This window comes from Gouania willdenowi, chromosome 1 (genome assembly GCF_900634775.1).
Source record: "Gouania willdenowi chromosome 1, fGouWil2.1, whole genome shotgun sequence".
Lineage (NCBI taxonomy): Eukaryota > Metazoa > Chordata > Actinopteri > Blenniiformes > Gobiesocidae > Gouania > Gouania willdenowi.
This window is the reverse complement of record NC_041044.1, coordinates 23,964,173-23,976,746: the sequence shown is the minus strand read 5'-3', so window position 1 is coordinate 23,976,746 and position 12,574 is coordinate 23,964,173. Positions and strand designations below refer to the sequence as shown.

The following is a 12,574-nucleotide window of genomic DNA, read 5'->3' as shown; positions in this document are numbered from 1 at the left end:
CAGTTTCTCACTAGAGGATGTACTGTGAGCATGGTTATGTCCCTGATTGAGAAAAAAGAACACAAAAAAACATGGAAACACTGGATGACACCAAGGGACAACTGTGCTTGCCTCTTATTCTGCCAAAACAAATGTTTCCGAGGAGGCTTAACGCAGCGCTATCAAACTATCTCTACCGACAAAGACCGTCGAATCCAGAAAAACCCCTTCCCAAGCTTGGTTAATGAGATAACCATTGCTGCTAAAAGAGGACACACTAATCATTGCACCTCAGCGTCATACATCACATATTTGTATCTGTGATCATAGATAATTACTCAAGTTTAAATCACTAGTATTTACAATTTCAGACTTAAGACCTCTAGAAGATGTGCTTGCATTGGGAAAAACTATATGAATAAAACCAAACCATTACACCCTCAAAAAACAAAAAACAAAAATCAGATTCACTCACTTCAGCACAAGATGCAGGTTAGCAGACAGCCGCGGGTCTGTGAACTGGGTTGTTCGATGGTTGTGGTCAACAAAGTAGACACGGCCAGTCGCGGTGTTCCTGATCTCCCAGCCTGGTGGCAGTGGCCCCAGTTCCTCACAGTTGACATTACTTAGGTCCCTTAACGAGGAAGTGAAGACAATCACCAGGATTAACAGAGATCATCATTTAAATACACAATGCAGGCAAAAACTTTGGTTTATAATTAGAGTTTATATGTTAACTTCAGCGGTGTTTGGTTTAGTTATAAGTGTTTATGGAAAAAAAAAACAATTTCCATCAATTGTGCTTAAAATTACATGAACTACAGTTACCACCACCCCAGTTACATGTTAAGGCCTGTTGCACGATACCCTCATTAGCACTGGACTCACTGTTCTAATAACGCAATGCTTCTACGTCGTCCTTAGTTTTTTGTCATAGAAAATGTATGTCCGGAGATAATATTGCAACCCTCAGGTCTCGTTGCTTTGTGTGCTGTGCTGTGTGTGTGTGTGTGTGTGTGTGTGTGTGTGTGAACACACTGTTCCTTTGCATACTGAGCACATGTCACTGGGGGATTGAGCACATGCCTTCCTGCACACATCACACTTGTAAAGTCGTTTTAGCAGCTGTGTTCAAAATGACCAAACCCAGCGGCTGCTGATGTGAGTTGGATATCGCACTCGTGCTTCACCCCCATCCACATGCGGTGAAAGATGTACTGAATGGATCTGTCGGTAGGCTTCAGGGAATTAAGCAGAGAACTGCAGTATTGCAATGGTTTTATGGACCAATGCCTGGAGTAGGTCTGACCCAGACTAATGCCTAAAATGTAGAGAATGCGATATATAAACATAATCCACATATAATAAGTCATTCAACATGTTAATCACAAAGAAATGTCTGTGCTGGCCCGAGTGATTTATAGATACATTTAAATCTAAATTAGTGTTCCACAAACAGATTGGCAAAGTGGAAACCAAACAACAATTGAGTCTAATAATTATGATGACATGTGCTGAATGCAAGTCTTTAACAAATATACTGAAAGCTTTGAATAACCCAAAATCCAGATAGACTTCAAAAGACATCAGTCAGAATTAAGATAAAACACAAATTAGTTACCTGGGCACCCGAGGGTCGTGCCAGGTGCTGACTCCAGTCTGCGTATGGAGGAAGTAGACCTGGCCCTGCTGTGTAGTTCTTTGCTCTAGGACACAATATAAAGTGAAAAAATATACAGTGAAAACTCCATCATCAGAATCAGAAATACTTTAATAATCCCGGGGGGATATTTCTTTTGTTACAGTGGTTCCAAGTAGAAATTATAACAAGGTGAATATTAACACTAACAAAAGACACTGTACATACATGATTAAAAAGTAAAACCTAGACAAAAACAATGATTAAATTACCGGTAGCAAGAATAAGATTAAATACTGAATAAGAATTAAATATCTGTGCAAATAAGCTTGCAATTGTAATACAAATAAATAATATACAAGTATAATCAGCTAAAAAATAGGATAGGTTTACTTAATATAAATCAAAACCAAACACTGCTGGTGCCATACCTTTAGAGTGGATTCTTTTTGTGTGCTAATTTTCTCAACAGACAGATTTCTGTCCTTGTGACCTGTCAGACTATTACTAAAGTTGACCTTGTGTTGAAAAAACTGTGGGCATCATAAAGAAACCACACTCTTCTGTCATCTGTCATTATCTTAGGAGATATAGTCATAGAGAACAGCAAGTGAAGGCTAATGTTGGCACAAAGTGCATGTGTGGTTCCTGAGTGTGGCCACCATGTGTGTATGTTCAACGCATAATCCATCATCACTATTCCCCACTCAAACGTCCTACTGGCGGAACCCATTTCCTACCCTCCTGTCTCCTCCCTTTCTTACGCTCGCTTTCTCATTCTACCTCTTCAGGAAAGGGTGTGGTGGGTGAGCCCTTCAGGAGTGTCCCCAACATCCACTGAGGATGCTTAAAACTCTGGCATGGCATTTAAATCTTAATTTATTGGAAAGATGTTTTTTGGCATTGTGGTTTTCACTGTGGCTGTTTCTAGTTCCAGCAAGATTCATTTTGTCTTCTTTTTGAATAGTACGGTATGTTAAGTTAAAGTTTCGTTTATTCAGACAAGGTTTTTCAGGAATTTTTTATCTCTTGACATGTTTTGACTGTCAACAGCCAGTCTTCGTTAAACTGGCAGTTGACGATCATGCTAATCGACTTTGATGGTTCCTTTGAAGTTTCACTTGAGCTCCATGTAAAATGTCAACATGTAATCTACTGACATGTTTGGAGATAAAATATTTCTTGAAAAACCTGAATAAACATAACCTCAACTTAACATACTATAAAAAAACTACAAAATGAATATCACTGGATCTATTACGTGGAAGTCAAGTGACAAATAAACAGCTAACAACTAGTTAGTGTATTTTCCTGCTAAACTATGAACAGAGAACTTTGGAAAAACGAATCAGAATTTAGTTTTTTTTCACCACAGACTCCACTGTTTAATTTCTCACCATAACCCTCTGGTAAGTCCGGTGGTGTGTGCAGGTGTGTTCGACTCATGTAGTTGCGATGTCTCTGCGACCGGACCCGTCTCTCCTGGATTCGCTGCTCTCCTGGCGGGCAGCTGGCCTCAGCCCCGTTGACAGGAGTCATCACTGGTGTGTTCTCGTCCACTACACAGCTCAGCGGACGCCCTGATGGACTGGAGTACTCTGACGCTGGTCTTAGAATAAGAACAGTGTGTGTGAATGAATATGGCATGAAGGCGTGTGTGTGTCATTACATTTCAATGCTTTTTTTGTTGTTCAGTTATTCATAGATTTGTACATAGAGTTACAATAACTGGCTTTACTTTTACAAATATCTGTAATTCAAACCTTGCAGACTGATGGTAAATGGTGTAAACTCCAGTGTTCCTATAATTTTAGCTGATGTGTGAATAAAGACAAAGTGAACTTCTTTTGTGACATCTAGACAAAACAAATTATGTAACAGACAATATGACTCGAGTTATGCAGTAATGAGTGATTATACCAGCACATAGCAGCAGAGAGAATGTCTAACAGTTTGTTCTGTGAGCGAGGTGCTTTGCTACCTAAAAGCAGAGCCTACAAAGCCGATAAGCAGAAACAATGACGTGCTGGCTCACTGACATGTTTTGTGTGTGTGTGTCTCCATGTCATGATGTTTCTAACTGTATGCGTGTGTTTGTGCAGCCTGTCTGACCACTGTCTGGCTGCCTGGAGTCACTGACGCCGTGGCTATCTAAAGCTTTAAACCCTCAACCCACAAATTCTCTACACACATTTCCTCCCTCCAATTTCCTTTTTCTCACTGCTCATTAGCCCCACCTCCCCCTCTACTTTCCCCTTGTCCTGTCCTCATATTAACAATGAGTAAAAGTCTGTCAATGACTATCAAAGCCATCTCACTTACAATGAAATAGTCTGTCAATTCTGTGCACAACTCATGTTTTGGTGAAGAATAAAAATTCAACAAGGCATATTATTTACAACCACCCCTAATGACTTCATTTATATAGGGTAAAAATAATAATACAGGTGTTGTGAAGATATAGAGGCCACAATACATTAGTATGAATGCCATTTTTTTTTTTAAAGAAACCAAAACGTTATCGAGAGTACAAGAGTACATTCGTTTGGGAAGAAAATGTACATAATTGCCACATTTTATTAAAAATAAAAAAAATTGTTTCTGTAACAAGAACTGTGTTTTTGTTTTGGATCAAAAGATTGACTTGTAATAGTTTAATTACAGTGGTTCTCAAACCTTTTTGGCTTAAGTGCCCCCTTTCTCTGACTTTAGGAATCCAAGTACCCCATTTGTCCGACTACAACGTTTTGCTCAAAATACTGTGAAAAAATACCTTTAGACCATAATGATGGAATAAATGAGTGATAACACACATTTTAAATAATCTCATTTTGTAAATATGGTGTGGAACACTTTTTATTATTAAGTATATTTTTCTCTTATTTTGTGTGTTTTTAAAAATAAATATAAAACCCCACATTTTGAATGCTTTCATTTGTAAATTTTCCTCTCTCTCTCTCATAATTACCCCCTGTAGTGCCATTGCGTATGTACCCCAATTTATGAAACACTGGTTTAATAGATACTGGGATGTAAATTATACCTGGTGGGTCTCTCCCACTGCGTAGTGCGTGTGATGTGGTTCAGGTACTGGCTCCTTCCTGAGGCTGTCCTTCTTTCCTCCCAGCTGTTTCATACAGATATTCAAATACATTACGGTACTAAAACTGCAACTATTGCAGGAAACATCCACAAACTATGAAGCCTGCTGTCACTCACCCATCAGGTAAGTCATTGTCAAACAGGCGACTACAGTCCACCACTGGTCCTCCAGTCCCGATCCGATCTCTGGACTGAAGGCTTACTACAGCAACAAAGAGAAGTCAGAAGTGAGATCGCTCATGTAGGTTGATTTTAAAAAGCTTTGGAAATTTGACTTCCTAATGTCCCCTTCAGGTTAGTTATTATACTGACAATTCTCAAATTCATGTTACAGCCTTTAAACTTAGAATTGGTTTAATTTGAAACTACGGTAAATTTCATTGATTAACGTGATCCCAAATTCAATGTTTTGACACCAATAACACACAAATAAAATACTCACACTGAGATATTGCTACACAATAGAGGGATATCTATAAAACATACCAACAAATTACATCTCTTCACTCAGAATTCCTTACCTACGATCTGACCTCTCACAGTATCATTGTCGTTTGGGCCCAGCTTGTTAAGGTCCAGTCTTTGATCTGCAGAGTACAAATAAACCACATAGCAAACTTTTATTCTTACATTAAACATTCACACAAAACCCACAACTGTTTTTAGGTTTGCGAGGTGAGTCTGGGGACAAATAATCAGATAATATCTATGAAAGCCATCGGAAAAGCTCTGCAGTGCTTGTCTAGTTTCTAACGGGATGTATATGAGACGGAAATACCTTTACAAATCGTCTTGAGTACTTACAAAAGCACCGTGCACTTAGTGAAAACAACAGTAAAACTGGATTTCTATTATGTGGAACTGGCTTTTTGACTCTGCTTGCCTTTCTTGTTGTGTTTTGTTTTTGGTATCGCTTCCTTTTAAGCTGTAATATCAAACTTGTGTCCTTGGGGCTAGAGTCATTCATGTTTTTTTTAAGGTTTCTTTGCTCTAATGAGCCCAGTTTTAAAATATCGCACTGGGTTAAAGATGCTTTTTAAAAACCAAATCCAGGAAAGGCAAAAAAGTAGAATCCGTACCCTCTCGTTAAGTGGAAACTAAAAACAATGGCTTTAGAATTTTGTGAAAAGCAAGAAACAAGCTGCATACATCTTCAAGACCCAGAAACCGTCCACATGTAGACATGATTTGTGTACACAAGGCAAGCGGATCAACACACTGGCAAAACCTACTTATTTCCATGTGTTTGTCTGTGTGTGTGCACAATAAACGGACTCAGAAAAACCACAATGAGAAAGCGTGACTAAGAATCATGCAGATGAGCATAAATGAGAAACAATGCTTCTCATGCTTTAAAATCTCACAGTCCCACAGTTCCTTTCCCCATTAGCTTACATGTATGCCTTTGATGCATGCGTCTGGGTGATTTTTAAAGGCTGAAACACTTAAGCTTGATTTGAGCGGCTGTGTGTGTTTGTGTGTGCAGAAGTGCATCTGTTCCGGATACTTGTCTAGACTAAACAGGGATGTTTAAGGCCTTACATGGCCAGAATAGAAAGCAGATTTTCCTCCCAAACAACCGAAAAGGAAAAACAGAGACCAATCATTTATCGACCCTTGACTAGAAGCTCTCAGTGCAAGGTTCAATACCAAGTAAAGCTGCAATAAGATCAATTCAGAATTCAGTAAATGTGCACGTGTTGACCCTGTGTTGAAGTGCTCTTGGGTAAGACACTGAAACCCATGCCTTCCAAGGTATCTCTATCACTATTATTGTGTATTGTGAATTGTTTAAACCACTTTGGGACTTTTCAGATAGGAATAAAAGCACCGTATAAAGGAAGTCAGTGTTCATATGCCTGAAACTGTTGCTGGATACCTCGTTATAGGAAACATTTTATGTTTCCTGTGATTCGATTTCTTCTTTCTCTATTAAAGAATACAGTAACATCTCTTGTATTTCAGAAATATCTTCAAATCCATTCTACGTTACATCCTGTATGGTATGTACTTTTAGGAACATGTAATAAAAGATTGCTATGTAAATAAGTGGTTGGGCTTTTGGCTAGATTAAAATGAAAACTAGTTTTAATAGTGGTAAAAAGTCCTTCTGTAGAATAAAAAGTCAAATTCAACATCTCAGCCAAGTGCTGCACTGTATGATCGGGTCGAAGGTCACAGTTACGCCCATAAAAAATTGCCAACAAGAGAGGAATACAAACTTTTACAATTTCAAGCAATGAAAAACAGCAGCAATTAAAAGAATTTAGTCCACAATGAGCAGTTACAGTTTCTGTAAAGCAAAAAGATAAACTCATACAGTATCTCTTTGGTTGGCAGCCTGGGATAACAAGTATCTGATTCTTTCTCCAGAAAAAGAGCAAATGTCATCTGATTAACAAACAACAACTTGCTGGTTTCAGAAATGCTGAAACTGCCTGATCCCCTTTGGGATCTTCTTGATGGATGAGTGGGAGAAAGTGACGGAGCCTGCCTGTGGCCCCTGTTTATGTATAATAACATCAAAGAGTATTTTGCTTGAAGGAAATGCACGGTACACTTTTGACACAAAGATTGTGACATTGGATGACACTGAATGACATCAATGTGGCTACAGTGGAAGTCTGCATAAGCTCTGCACCAGCACCACAACATCTGCAAATACAGTATTAGCAAAATGATTTACAAGTAGTCCTAAACACTGACCCTGCATCCCAGCATAGGCATTAGCAGAAGTTTTTAGCTTGGAGGTCTTAAAAGAACAAAGAGATTAAAAAATGTGGACAAGTCTGCATTTAGTAGAGTGAAAAGATTTAATCATCATTTTTATCCACATTTGATGTGTTTTAGGATCTCTTCTTTCTTCGGAGAATGTAAAGAATACATACGGTGGATCACATGTGCGATACCAAAAGTAATCGCATCAGGGTTCCCACACTTTTTTCACAAATAGTTTTCAAAACTTTTCCAAAATATTTTACCAAATTCCCATGATTTAGTTCTGAACCGCTAAGATCTATTCAAGACCATTACAGTGCAAAAATGAACGGCCCTTTCCGGTGTACTAGTGTAACAGATGCATTAGCTATTGAGTGAAACATTAAAAAACAACTAAGTGCTACCATGTTTAATTATAAGATTACAATTTCAATTTGCAGACATTTATTAAAAGTGATGTACAACACAACGTGTGAGGGTTAAGAGACTTATTTAATGTCCCATAGTAATAGCAAAGATTAAACATTAAAATAAAATGGGCTATATTTCCAAAACTTTTTCAAAACAGTTAAATTATTCCATGAGTTTTTTTTATATTCCATAACTTTTCTAGGAATTTTATGACCGTGGGGAGCCTATACATCACATTTCTCCTGTCTCCATTTCAAAGGTGCATAAGTGCCAATTGAGCAGTTTTTAATGGCACAATTTGGCCCAAGCAGATTGACTTAAGGCACTTTAAAAACTAAAAAGCAGCTTTACAGTTCACTAATGGCAACGGCTGTAATCAGGACATTGAGAAAAGAGTTTGAGTCGTGTGGCTTTGACCGCATATTCTCGCGCATTCGTAGTTGTAAGGTCAATTCTGTCAATTGCCCTGTCGTTTTAGTGCAAATGAAAACTACATTTCGGTGTCCTACAGGTTGGTGAAAAAGTATTGTTTACAGTATTCGGTGTGGCAGTTCAGGCGTAGTTAGATTTGGGCAGCAATAATGTTTCCATCCATCAATGAAGTTAAGTAAACAACTCAAATATATATCCATCCTATACATTGTATTACCATGTGTGGTCTTTGATAAAATATGATTATTAATTATTATTATTATTATTTTTTACAAGTTCAACTGATTTGGAGCATTCCTACTTCGAATTTATCTGTTCACTAAATAAAACAGCATATTTCAGTTCACTTTTAGATTTGCTCCTCTTGCACATTTAATCCCACCTGTCATATCAGAACAAAATACAGACAAGATAACAGGAGCCAAAAGTCCCGACTATTGTACAAAAAAAAAAAAAAAAAAAAACTTACAACCAGTGTCTTTCAATCTGTTAATAGCGTTGGACAGCAGGCGGACACATCCTAGAAAACCTGCACCCTGCTTTTTGTGGATCTTTTTGTGGTTCCAGACACTGATGGTAATGGAGTCGGCCTTTCCAATGTATCTAACAAGAAAAAAAGAAAGCCATAGAAAACATGTTAATATTGATGTTAGAAAATTCTATGAGCAGAGCCCACTTTGAGTTCAAAGGAAAACCAGTTCACCATCCAGGTACTCTGGTTTCATTAGACAGGACAAAAACATACATTTTTGGTTAACTGGACACTGCAAGAGTAGATGTATGTAATTGCTTTAATTGTTGGTCTCAGCCTGTGTTGTGTGTTTTTTCTTCTCAATGAAAAAACAAATTGTGTCTAGGGTGAACCCTGCTGTGCCCAGAGTCAGAAAAAAAGGATCCAACTTAACCCAACCCAAACTCTCTGAAAAGCACTGTTGCAATAAAGATCAATTCAATCATTTTACAATAATAACAAAAAAGTAGAATTTTAATTTATAAAAATACAATTATTTTAAATGTCTGATATTTGACATTTCACACCAATATTAAAGGTTTAGAACGAACAGGGAAGTGAATCATAGTGTACCAAGTTACCAACTACATCAATGTCAGGTGTGTCTGTCAACAGAAATCAACCTGCAAAAAAAACCTGCTAAATCCAGGTCACATTCTAGTCAGTTCATGAACGTTTATTATATTTTAATGGCATCACTGTTTCAATGTTAAATAAGATATGCAGGGTATTTTTAAATGAATTTCAGGTACTACGTACACTATCATTATCAGCTTGATGGACCCCATCACACCACTGGGGGTGTGAAGAACAGGCAACCTGCCAAACTCTTGCTCCCATCTGCTTTTAGTGGTATGTTAACCATTTCCTGAACCATAGGAAGAAACCAGGGGTCATCCCTCAGAAAGGGAGGGGGGTTCCGGTGGAGGAAGAGAATTACATAAAGAGGTAAAAAAATCTACTGTTTTTTACAGTTCATTGTTATAACTCAGTTATTTCATGTTTTAATGCTATTTTAACATAATTTTTGGCTTTAGTTAAATTTGAAGCCTTATTTAACACTTTTGGAATATTTTCTAAAAAAGGTAGAAGAATATTACAAACCCTTCTGAAAATCTAAATTCAATTGTCGAGATTAATTTATTTAAGTGTCCCAAGTCATTCTAATAAAAAGATCACTTTGACCCGTTACATGAACACCAACAAAAGGATCAGGATTTAGTCATATTGGCTACATTTAGTTAGATGGTGGTTTGTGAAGTTGTTTTTTTATGTCATTTTAAGAGACATTTTTGTCATTTTAAGAGACATTAAGAAATTACTTTAAAAAAGCAACGTGGAGAATTAATGCAAACCACAAAAGAATACAGTGTTTTAGGTCCAGCAACACAAAACCTTAGAAACAAATAAAAAAATTAAGTTGTCATACTTTTCATCAAGAAAAACATACATTTCAATCTGTGAAACTAAATGAGGAGAGTAAGCATTAAGAGTGCAGTTCCTAAAAGCACATTTCTGGCCTTACTTTACAGCACTGTGGCACATCTATTTTCTTATTTGTTTAAATGCCTGTCGGGTATTTTAAGATGAGGCGCTATTCATTTTTATATTAGACATTTTTATTTAATATTATTTAACCTTGCACTAAAGTCTAAAGTGAAGAATGTATTTTATGTATTGCTTAATTGTTCAAGCTACATCACAGAATGGCTCTGTTTAGGATTAAATGTTAAAATAAGGTGAATAAAATCAAAAATAAGGGACAATCTGGATCCGTTTTTTCACTCTTCGTTATCTTTTAATGTATTATAGAAGTATCGGATTGGGACTCGGTATCGGCCAATACTCAAAATCAAAGGACTCGGAGGCAAAAAAAAAAAACCTGATCATGACATCCCGACTTAAAACCTTTTTTGAACATTGGTAAAAACTATATTTGCTGTATGTTTCTCAACACATTTTACTGTAAAGTTTATAGATACAGAATGTGAATGTTTGAACAGCAGGATAACATAATCACATTCTAAAATATGTGTTTAAATCCATAAATCAGGTGTAAAGCTCACATATTGGCTCAAAAATGATGATTGTGTTTATTGGGTCTCTTGCTGACTTACAGATCATAATGTTGATTCCACTTTGGATCCAGAGTGTTCCTCACAGTATCTGTAGAGTGGCATTGGCCTGAACCGTCTACCACCACTTTGGCAAAGGGATCTGGCAACCCTGTAAAAGAATAAGACGTTTAGTGTAGTCAAAATGCCAACGTCACAGGCCACTTGACAAGTGCACATAAAACTTTAAGAAGCACATTTGCAGCTAAGTAAAGTGCATCCCTATTTATAGAGACAAACTTTGTACTTTGTACGTATTAAGTGAGAGGGTGTGTTATGGAGCAACACACCACAATGACCTCAGAGACACTTGCTACAAAAACCACTGAGCCTCATGGTGTCAGTTGGCAAATGTGGTCTGTCCATGTAAATTAAGAGTTAGCATATATGTGTACTATACATTTCTATTATTACAATGCAAGTAAAACTACTAAATACAAAATGAAACAAAACTATATATATATATATATATATATATATATATATATATATATATATATATATATATATATATATATATATATATATATATATATATATAACAAACACTTATAATGCATGAACTCTCTAACAACAGTCAATGTAAAAAGCCTACACACCCCTGTTCAAATGCCAGGTTTTTGTCTTGTAAAAAAATGACTCCAAGATAAATAATTTCACAACTTTTTCCACCTATGATGTGACCTATAACCTGTACAATGCAATTGAAAAACAAACGGAAACCTTTCAGGGAGGTGAAGTAAAAATAAAATTGAAGACAAAAAGTCACAGATCTCTAAAACATAGTTTGTAATCAAACTATTTTATGAGGGAAGGTAACAGTGAATGCCAACACCCTCAGTCAATCAGTTTATAATCATGCAGGTCAGTATGCTTTAAACATCCATTAAACCATTGGCAAAACCAAAACAATGGGTATGAAGTCAATAAATCTGATGTTGCACGTCGTTCTCTTATTATCAGAGGAGGGACATTGCTTGTGTGTACCAGGGTGGACCAGCATGAGTGTAAACGAGAGCCGACAGCTCCAAAAGCAGGATTACTTGAAAGAGCACCACGCGAACACGGTCCACTCTGATGCATGGCAGAGAGAATTGGACAAAAATAGAATAATGTAAAAATAGATTTTACTTACGAAAGAAATCTTTCTTGGCCAAGTTCTTCGCACACAAGACTAGAGGGGACAAAAGAGAAAGTGGTGTCAGATGAGTCACATTGGTCAGTGATTACAAAACAAATGGAGAAAAAAATAGACATTTATGTAAGTATATATGTTTGTTGTGGCAAGTTGCCCCAGTAGTGAAGCATCCAAGCTGTTCAAGCATGATTATAAACATAGTATATCTGGGAATGACTGAGTTTTACTCCGAGAACAACTTTATGGAGGTTTTAGCAACTTCCCTCCGTATCAATACAGACTAATGTGCTGCTTCCGCTTGCCGTCACTGAGGAAAGAGGAACGCTAGATCTATTAAGCAAGATAAACTTTCCTGCTCCATTCACATCTTTGAGATGGAGCAAAGATGTTGTGCTGAGATTTCTCAATGAATGCACAATGTTTATGTCAAAGGACAACCAGTGAGACTCATGAAGTGCTTGATAATCAGAGGGTCACAGTGGTTTATTGTAACTGAGGCACAGAGAAAGGACAAGGGATCATAAGGTGGT

General features: G+C 37.1%; 1 protein-coding gene across 1 annotated transcript in view; it reads right to left on the bottom strand.

Moving 5' to 3' along the window:
- The window catches only part of LOC114474673 (E3 ubiquitin-protein ligase SMURF2-like), a 50,896-nt gene that overhangs the window by 20,787 nt on the left and 17,535 nt on the right, over positions 1 to 12,574 (bottom strand). Inside the window, exons 2-10 of the mRNA XM_028465141.1 lie at positions 12,042 to 12,080; positions 10,910 to 11,018; positions 8,751 to 8,884; positions 5,242 to 5,307; positions 4,838 to 4,922; positions 4,662 to 4,745; positions 3,016 to 3,227; positions 1,601 to 1,685; positions 455 to 613 (exon numbers count right to left, since the gene is read on the bottom strand). Of these exons, the coding sequence (XP_028320942.1) occupies positions 455 to 613; positions 1,601 to 1,685; positions 3,016 to 3,227; positions 4,662 to 4,745; positions 4,838 to 4,922; positions 5,242 to 5,307; positions 8,751 to 8,884; positions 10,910 to 11,018; positions 12,042 to 12,080 (973 nt within the window). The remainder of the gene's footprint in view (positions 1 to 454; positions 614 to 1,600; positions 1,686 to 3,015; positions 3,228 to 4,661; positions 4,746 to 4,837; positions 4,923 to 5,241; positions 5,308 to 8,750; positions 8,885 to 10,909; positions 11,019 to 12,041; positions 12,081 to 12,574) is intronic.